Source organism: Mirounga leonina, unplaced genomic scaffold (genome assembly GCF_011800145.1).
Source record: "Mirounga leonina isolate KUSES-001 unplaced genomic scaffold, KU_Mleo_1.0 Mir_150, whole genome shotgun sequence".
Classification (NCBI taxonomy): Eukaryota; Metazoa; Chordata; class Mammalia; order Carnivora; family Phocidae; genus Mirounga; species Mirounga leonina.
The window spans coordinates 24,181,354-24,191,238 of NW_023270374.1; the positions used below are offsets into that span (position 1 = coordinate 24,181,354).

Sequence of the window (9,885 nt, forward strand, 5' to 3'; positions counted from 1 at the left end):
GGGAGGGGCAGAAGGAGACGGAAAGGGACAAGCAGACTCCCCATGGAGCAAGGAGCCTGATGAACCAGGGCTTGGTCCCAGGACCCTGAGGTCATGAGCTGAGCTGAAGGCAGATGCTTAGTTGACTGAGCCACCCAGGCATCCCTTGGTTTTTATTATATTGTGTATAAATAAATACAAAGAAACATAAAGTGAGTTAAATATGGACAATGACGAAAATGTGTCAGAGACAAGCAATTCTGTGCACCTGAAATGTAGTGGAATGGGTGGGCTACAGTAGAGAGTAGACAGAGCAGACCTCTCCAGAGAATCCACTTTAGGGAGGCTAGAATGAGATGAGTCAGCCATGTGGGGATGGGGGTGAAAAATTTTCCAGGCAAAGGAGATAGCATGTACAAAGGCCCTAAGGTGGGCCCAAGCCTTCTGTGTTTGAGGAACATTCCGGAGGCCAGTCCCTTGAAACCCTTAGACCAATAGCAGCACCCGAAGGGTCAGAACAAGACCTTTGAGGGTTCTTAAGCACAGAGAAGATGGCCATCCCCTCATATGTCATTTAAAATAAAACATCTTAAATGGGAAAAGTGCAGAAGTGTTAGAAAAATTTTTAAAAAGCTTTAATTTTCCCATGATTACTTTTGATACCTTTTTTGAAATAAATACATGCCGCCGGGCGCCTGGGTGGCTCAGTTGGTTGGGCGACTGCCTTCGGCTCAGGTCATGATCCTGGAGTCCCGGGATCGAGTCCCGCAGCAGGCTCCCTGCTTGGCGAGGAGTCTGCTTCTCCCTCTGACCCTCCCCCCTCTCATGCTCTCTCTCTCTATCTCATTCTCTCTCTCAGATAAATAAATTTAAAAAAAAATCTAAATACATGCCGCCAATTTTATTTTGTTGGTGTCTCTACGTTGTTGGTACCCAGGGTCCCAGATAACTAATATTCATTGAGCATTTACTAGGAGTCAGGGATTTGTTCACAGCCATTATCCCGTTTAACTTGTAAAACAACCATACGAGGGAGAAACTGCTTTTTCCCATTTCAAGGAGAAGGAGAGGGAGGCACTGGGATATGAGTACAGTAATTCTGACTCCATGGAGGATTGAACAGGCCAAAATCCCGTTTTTAAGGTTCAAACCCAGGAGATCTCCAAATCTCAGCGTCCAATACATCTGCGGAAGAACCATTTGGTCGGGAGCAGGGCCTTCCCCTTCCGAGCGCCCTGTGCCTTTAAGAGTCGCCCCCTCCCGCCCGCCACGCTCCAGTTTCCCTCCCGGGCACTCAGAGCATCACCCCGCCCCCCGTGTCTGCAGAGCCGCACCTCAGCCCTTCCTCCCCGCCCCACACCCTCCGGCGGGGCTCTCTGCCCCCACCCGCCCGGTGGTGGGTGAGGTCGGCTTCGAGGCTCTCACCCTCCGCCCTGCACAGTGCCCACTACACCCCAGCGGAATGCCACTTTAGAGACCCTGATCCCGACCCCTCCCAGCTCCTGATTCCGAGGGGCGAGGCCTCAGCGCCCCCTCCCATCGCCCGGGGCCCATGGCGCCGTGAAGGTGACCTCCCCCGGGGGCAGCACACGGCCCGCGGTGCCCGAGCGGGCTCACACGTGGTGAGCAGGGAGCGCGCAGCCCCTCCCCTCCACGCGCCTCGAGCAAGCGTCGCGGACACGCCCCTTGGCCTGGCTCCGCCCCCGTGCCCGCGCACGCTTCTTCAGACTCGGGAGGGACGTCGCGCCCTAGTCCCGCAACCGGCTGGTTTAGGTGTGGGGTGGGACCTGGGTGGGACACTCCCGCATCCTCGAACCTCCCCTGAGGATTGTGAAAAGCGGAAAGTCAGCCCTACTCAGGACCTTTGGCTGGTAGGCGAGATGCCCCAGCGAGATGCGCTGAGCTGGGAAGAGAGAGCTGGGACCACGAGCCTGGGATCCGAGCCCTAGTCAGCTAGTCTTCCTTGTTCTGAATCCGGAAAGTGGGCGTCATATTCCCTTCTTTCTCAGGACTTTGGTGGCGCCTCAAACGAGACTTAAAAAAATAGTCGTTTGGTTTATGACAAAAAGCATTTGTCGAGCCACAAAAAGCATTTGTCGAGCCCCTGTGTGGCTGGACCCTGTGTGTACTAGGCAGGGCCTACATCTATAAAACGAGGAGTCTGTCCCCTTGAAGAGCTTTCCCGATCCTGAGTCTCCCCACATTCTGTTCTGGGATGGTCCAGAAAGACGCCTCCAAAAGAGGAGGGGGCGGAGGTCCCACCTGGCGGCAGGTGTCACTGAATAAGCTAAAATTTCAAACGCAACGTGGGGCGGGACAAGCTTTCGGAGGCAGATGGGAAGCACGCTCCGCGTTCCCCCACCCTCTTTCCAGTCCCCAGCCTAAGAAAAGAAACCGACCTCATCCGACACCCTCCAACCCAGCCGCGAGACCGCCCAGCCCCGCAGCCCGAGCCCCGCCCCGCCCCGGCCGCCAGCGATTGGGAGATGCAAATACCAGCTTCTCTGCCCAGCAACGGGTGACGCGCCGCCCGAGCGCGAGGCGTGGCCCGCCCGCAGCCCAAGCGGGCACCTCGGTGTTTACACGGGGCGGCCCCGCGCGCGCCGCAGCGGCCCGCAGACGGCGAGGGGGAGGGGTGGCGCGCGCGCCGGCGGGGCCGCGCGGGGAGAAAGACACTGGAAGGCGGCGGGGCGGGCCGCGGCGGAGCAGGAGGCTGCGAGGAGAGCCCGCGGGGGCCGGAGGGTGCGATTCCTCCGCCCCCGCAAAACAATGTGCAGCGTGCGGCAGGGCGCAACTTGCCGGAGGCGGCGGGGGCGCGCCGAGCCCGCCTGAGACCGCGCCGCTGACCTTCTCCCCCCGCCGTCCGTTGGGCCCGAGCGCCCAGCTCCTCGCTCCCCAGCTCGCGGGGGCCGGGCCGAGCTGCGGGGCGGGGCCGCCCCTCCGTCGCTGCTGCCTCCTCCCCCACCCCCAGCCGCGGAGGATGCGGACGGCCCCCGGCGGCGTCTAGCGGCCCCGGGCCCAGGCACGATGGTGCAGCAGCGGGGCGCGAGGGCCAAGCGGGACGGCGGGCCGCCGCCCCCGGGGCCCCGGCCGGCTGAGGAGGGGGCGCGCGAGCCCGGCTGGTGCAAGACGCCGAGCGGCCACATTAAGAGACCGATGAACGCATTCATGGTGTGGTCGCAGCACGAGCGGCGGAAGATCATGGACCAGTGGCCCGACATGCACAACGCCGAGATCTCCAAGCGCCTGGGCCGCCGCTGGCAGCTGCTGCAGGACTCGGAGAAGATCCCGTTTGTGCGGGAGGCGGAGCGGCTGCGCCTCAAGCACATGGCGGATTACCCGGACTACAAGTACCGGCCGCGCAAAAAGAGCAAGGGGGCGCCCGCCAAGGCGCGGCCCCGCCCCCCCGGCGGTGGCGGTGGCGGCAGCCGGCTCAAGCCCGGGCCGCAGCTGCCTGGCCGCGGGGGCCGCCGAGCAGCGGGCGGGCCTTTGGGGGGCAGCGCGGCGGCGCCCGAGGACGACGACGAGGACGACGACGAGGAGCTGCTGGAAGTGCGCCTGGTCGAGACCCCCGGGAGGGAGCTGTGGAGGATGGTCCCGGCGGGGCGGGCTGCCCGGGGAACAGCGGAGCGCGCCCAGGGGCCGTCGGGCGAGGGGGCGGCTGTCACCGCCGCCTCCCCCACTCCGTCGGAGGACGAGGAGCCGGAGGAAGAGGAGGAGGAGGCGGCGGCGGCGGAGGAAGGCGAAGAGGAGACGGTGGCGTCGGGGGAGGAGCCGCTGGGCTTTCTGTCCAGACTGCCCCCCGGCCCCGCCGGCCTGGACTGCAGCGCCCTGGACCGCGACCCGGACCTGCCGCCCCCCTCGGGCACGTCGCATTTCGAGTTCCCGGACTACTGCACCCCCGAGGTTACCGAGATGATCGCGGGGGATTGGCGCCCGTCTAGCATCGCCGACCTGGTTTTCACCTACTGAGCCCACCGTCAGCGGGGCGCGCACGCCCCCAAACCAGCTGTTTACATACAGGAATCAGGTATTGGGGCCCCTCGGAGGCCGAGGCTGGCACCCCATCTCCCGCGCAGCCTCCCCCCCTCCTAGACGTGCCCATCCCCCTCAAATCCAGACATGCCCCTCCCCCGCAGACACACCCCAAGGCAGCCCAACCCCCACTCTTCCCCTGACATCCAAGCCCCGCCCCGTCTTGCCCCCTCCCGCACAGCCACCAGCAGCCAGCCCCCCTCCTTTACACCTCACGTCCACTCCTACAGACCTGCACCCCTCCCCCACCTCGCACACGCCCCTCCTCGTGGCCGGAGGACACGCCCCTGCCCTTGCTCCTGAATCCCTCCGCCTTCGCCTAGCCCGCCTCCTCTCTTGTTTAGGGGGGCGCTGCGGCTGGGCGGCACTGCGCGCTCCTCCCATGCCCCCCTCCTCCCCTTCCCCGAGCGCTGGGGCCCGCCCCCTTCTTGCGCATGCTTAATGCTTCTTGGGAGGAGGGGGCCGGTCCCAGTCGAACCGCACGCCTCTGTGGCCCGCTCCGGGAAGGAGTGGGGCGGGTGTTGAGCGATCCTGAGAAATCTTTTGATCCGGGAGCCGCGGCTTCTTTTCAACCCGACGGGGCGTCGCTGCCTTAATGGGAGGAGCACTAGGAAGGGGGAGAAAGAGACTAGCTGGCCCGGAAGGGTTTGGTTTGGAGCTTGGAACTCTCCCTGGTGGCATAGCCCCTTTTCCTTGCGGGGTTGCCCAGACGGACGTGCACCTCCTCCTCCTCCCCCCCTTCACCCCCGCCTACACACACACCGCTAGACTGCCTCTACGGTCTACCTTGGTCCAGAAACTTCCTTTTCTTTCCCCCACCTGGGAACTGGGAATAGGGTCTTCATCTGGAACTGCACCACGAGAGGACTGCCCAAGAAAACTCCGAACCAAGGCATTTATCAGTCTATATGGGGACAGGGTTCTTGCTGCTCCCCACCCCCCTCCAAGTGCCCCATCACGTCAAGGCACACTCCCAGCCTGGGCTCCTCCCTACGCCCAGCACTCCTTTCTGTCACTCAAGTCCTGTGCCCACAGTGACAGTATTCAGTGGGAGAAACTGAGGCACGTTGGTACAGGGTGGGGGTGTGGAGACTGAGGCATGATAGCAGCCGGCGTGGCAAGAAGAGCCCCACTTTTAAACAGCTGGTGAGACTATGGACTGGGCCAGTGAGACTGAAGGGAGGGTCAGCGTAGTGGAGGTGTGCCGTTTGCACCTGTTTTTCCATGTGAAAACTCGGGATAGCGCTGCTGTCTGAGGAGGTTGTGTTCAGTTCCGGGGTGCCCTCGGGGACCCTGCCCCCTTACTCCCCAAGTGTCCGCTCAAGTCCCGCCCCTCCGGCCTCCCCACGCCCCCTTCTGCCCTCACTACCTGTATCTCACCGGCGTGTGTTCATCCTCCTGGGTGTGCACACACTCTCATTCACACACACACAAATCTCAGGAACAAACGGTCCCAGAGTCCTCCTGGACCCCTGCCCAGGGTCTCTGCAGGTCTCTGCCCCACGCGTTCCCGTCGCTGACAAAGCCACCAGCTGCCTCCTTTAAGCTTGGTGCTCCGGCTCTGGGCCTTTCTCGCGCTCTCTCTCTCTGTCTCTCTCTTTCTCTCTCTCTCTTTCTTTTCTTTCTTTCCTTTTTTTTTTTTTTTAAGAAAAACAACAACAAAAAAGACAATGAAAAAACCCAGAAAACGTCATGTGAGTGAAGAGATGTCACTGTCTGTGGTCTTGGAGAACTAGTCTAGTAGCTGAGGGGAGGGGTCCCTCTGATCTGGGGCACTGGCACCCACAGCAGGACTCCGCCAGTCTGATGCCAGGACTGAATAAAGTGTATTTGCCCCGACCTTGCCCTGTGGTTCTACATGTCTGTGCCTTTCCTCAACCCCTCCCCCAGACAGTTTGCCAGAGGGACATCCTTGTGACTTAGCACCGTGCAGGAAGAGCAGGGGGGTCCTCTGGCTCCCTCTAGCTCAGGCCTCCCTGGTCTTCAGTAAGGATGACAAACTCATCCCTGCAGGGCCAGGCATGTGACATAAATGAGAGAGTCTGGGTCGACACTGGCTTTGTGACCTCAAGGCGAGCAGCTGCTCACCTCAGGCCAGTCGTGACCTTGTGGGAATGCAGCCCACGGTGGCCAGATTGTTCAAGAGAAGGTAGAAATCTGGATGTTTCTATGAACATCTCAATTGCAAAATGAAAGCTGACTCAAATATTTTTAAGTCCTTGTGGACTGAATGAAATAAGCACGCAGGCATACCTGGCCCCGGGGGGGCCAGTTGGGCCCCACCCTTAATGAGAAGTGAAAAGGGTCGGGCCACATTGTCTGGGCTCAAAAGCCCTTGTACCACCACCACTGAGCACCTGTGTGACCTTGAGCAAATTCACTTCACCCTGAGTCTTTTCATGGGAGTCACACGAGGATGGTAGCAATACCTGCGTCAGGGTGAAATGAAGTTCGAGGTGAGAAGCATTTAATAAGATGCTCCCTAAAGTGTATCACTCCATTGTCCAGGGGAGGAAACGGTCAGGGTGGCGAAGCAACCTGTAGGAGGGCCTGCAAGCAGCCAGGGTCAGAGTCAGGGCCCCACATTTTGGTTCTCTCTCTCCTTGTGGAGCGTTCCCTCAGGGTGCTGCCTCCTTCCGTGTTTGAATCTGCAGATGGTGTTAGGTTGTCCGTTCAGGGCCCCCAGTGGTGGGGGGGTTGGCCCCAGTGTCTGGCACAGAATGGGCCCGCACTGTAGATTTACTGAATAACTAAAGAGCAACGGCAACCACAGCGGATTCCTGTCCTTGAGATTCTTACCAGCATGTTTTGGAAACAGAGGAAGGCCTTTTCAAAACTCTTTCTCCCCCTGACACCCTTCCCCCTAATTCCTCCACCGCCAGATCCAGTGAATTCCTAAGGTTGAACAGAACCTGTTTCCCCAGTAAGAACCAAGGCCAAGTGTGCAGACCTCATTCAGAGAGGGTGTTCGGGGACTGGGATACCCATAGACAATTTAAAAGACTATAGCAGGTTTGGGAGGGCTGGGCGCCTACAGAAAGGGGGTCTGGTTGAGGAAGGTGCAAAAATTATATTGACCGTTCTCTCTCGGCCTCTGATTGAAAGCAGGATGTCCCCCGCCCCCCAAAAAATCCTCTAGGAAAGAATTGAGAAGGTGAGAAAGAGCTAGGTGCCACCAGAAGCCCCTTGAAGGAAGGACTTGCCCGGCTGTGAGACGTTATGGTCAGTGGATAGCCTCCAGCTGCCGAGAGCCCCTGGACCCAGGGCAGCCTGCATCTGGTGTCCCAGGGAGATCAGGTATATAAACGAATGCCTGGCCATTTTGGTTCAGGGTGGGGGCCTTCACCTTCCCCTCCAGACACCCACCCAGGGCCCCTCCAGGTGGCCAAGGCTCTGCCAGGCCTGTAGTGCAGTTTGGCCCCCTGTACTGGATCCTGCTTCCTCCCTCTTCTTTTCACAGGTGTTTATACCTAATAAATACCTTGCACCCCAGACTCCGACTCAGCGTCTGTTTTCGGGGAACTCAGTTTGCAACGGAGGGTGCGAGGGGCCGGACAGAGGGAATTGGGTCACTGGCCCTGTACCCGCAGCTGGGCACTTCTGATGCCCCTGACCTCGGGAGGGGTCTCTTCTCCACACAGGCCGGCAGCCCCCGCCTCAGGGCTGCACCCTTTTTCCAGTGGGCATCAATGAGAAACTGCAGCCTCAGCCTACCAGTGACTGCAGATCCCTCCCCTGGTCAAAGCTGGAGAGAGGGAGGTGGTCAGTCTTGTCCTTCAGAATGCCGTGGGAGGGTAAATAAAGTGCCTGGATAGGGATAGCCCTACATCGCTGTGGCACCTTGGGCAGGGCTTCTTTGCAGGCCCCAGTTTCCCCATATGTAAAGTTCGGGAGGGGAAAGTAGGAACGGAAGAGAGACCATTTATTGTTACTTGGTTCTTCCCATTTCAGAAGGAAATGGATTCTGACCTGGAAAAGGTGGGGAGAGATCCGCTTATGTGGACTCTGGGGACACCTAGAGGCTGAAAGGAATAGGAAGCATTTGAGGGTTGGGGGTGGGGTGTGTCCCACTCCAATCTCATAGGGTTCATGCAGTCATTGACTCATCCCCATGGGATCCCAGACGTGGGCTATTTGAAACATCTTGGTTCCAAGGCTTTAAAAACACCTATACACTGAGGTGCTGGTTATCTATTTCTAGATAACAAATTGCCACAAATGTATCAGCCTAAAATAACACGCATTTATTGTTTCAGTCTCTGTGGGCCAGGAATCCAGGCATGCCTTTGCTGGGTTCTCTGCTCAGGATCTCCCAGGCCTGCATCAAGGTGTTGGCCAGACTGCATTCCTTTCTGGAGCTCAGCGTCCTCTTCCAAATTCACGTGGTGGTGGGCAGAATTTAGTTCCTTGGGGTCAAGATCCCCGTGTCCTTCCTGGCTGTCGGCTGGTGCCACTCTTGAATCCTGAGGACCACTCCCAGTGTCTATCTTCCCAGACTCTCTCACAGAGTGGCACCTAGGCTTTTATTAATTAATTAATTAAGTAGTCTCTGTGCCCAACATGGGGCTGGAACTCCTGACCCCAAGGTCAAGAGTCACATGCTCTAGTGACTAAGCCAGCCAGGTGCCCCAGGGAAGTCTCTCTTTTAAAGGACTCACTTGAGGTAAATACCTATTAGTGCAATTGCTGGATCGTATGGTAGCTCTATTTTCAACGTTTTGAGGAACCTCCACAAACAATGAATCATGGAACACTACATCAAAAACTAATGATGTAATGTATGGTGATTAACATAATAATAAAAAAATAAATTTAAAAAAAATTTTAAAAAAAGGACTCACTTGATTAGATCAGGCCCACCCAGGGAAGTCTCGCTTCTAATTAAAACTCAGCTAATTTGGGACCTTAATCACATCGGCAAAATCTCTTCACCTTTGCCATATAATGTGATCTAATCACAAGAATGACATCCTTCATACTCCCTGGTCTCACCCACACGGAGGAGAGTGGCAGGTTATGCTGGGCATGCACACCATGGGTTGGGGGGGGGGGCAGTCTTAGAGCCATCTTGGAATTCCTGTTAGCATAGCTGTGGATTCTCAAGTCCGTATCTCCATCCTGATGTTGCCAGACTCATGTCTAGCTGCCTCCTTGTCATCGCCACTGGAATGTCTAACTGGCACCTCGAACTTGGCATGCCTAAACATGAATTCCTGTTTCCACAGTGCTTCCAAGCCTGTTCCCCAGCCCACATCTTCACATCTCACATGACTAAAAGGCCAACAACCTGTTGGTCATCCTTAGCTCCTCTTTTCCCCCATAGCTTCATATCCCTTATCCCTGTTGGCTCTACTTTCAAAATGTGTCCTGTGTCCTATCACTTCTCACCTTTTCAATGGCCACCCTCATGGTCCCGCGCCCCCCCCCCCCAATCTCTTGCCTGGTATCCTGAACCAGCCTCCTCACTGGACTCCTTGCTTTCTCCTTTGCCTCAATCACAGTCTTGTTGTCCACGCAGCCAGAGGGATCTGGTTAGACTATAAATCAGACTATGTCCCACCTCTGCTCAAAATCCTCCACTGGTGCCCATCTCATTCAGACTAAAAGCCAAAGTCCTCAGCATGGCCTGCAAAATCCTATGTATTCTAGCTTGTGGCCCCCCGTGGGACTCCTCTCCTATTGCTTTTCCCTTCCCTTGCCATACTGTAGCCTCACTGGCTTCCTTGCCATTCCCTAAAACTACCAAGCACATGCCCACTTCAGCCCTTTTGAATAGCCAGCCCTTTGCTGTTCACTCTGCTGGAAATGCTCTTCTCCCAGATACCCACAGGGCTTACTCCCTCACTTCTTCGGGTCTTGGCTCCAATGTCG

The 9,885-nt window shown here is 57.7% G+C and overlaps 1 protein-coding gene across 1 annotated transcript; it reads left to right on the forward strand.

Annotated features, from left to right (window-relative positions):
• Positions 1–2,640: 2,640 nt before the first annotated feature.
• Positions 2,641–7,526, forward strand: SOX12 (SRY-box transcription factor 12). Its single transcript, XM_035006089.1, has one exon. It carries the CDS (start codon positions 3,007–3,009, stop codon positions 3,949–3,951), a length of 945 nt encoding a protein of 314 aa, XP_034861980.1. The 5' UTR covers positions 2,641–3,006; the 3' UTR covers positions 3,952–7,526.
• Positions 7,527–9,885: the final 2,359 nt, after the last annotated feature.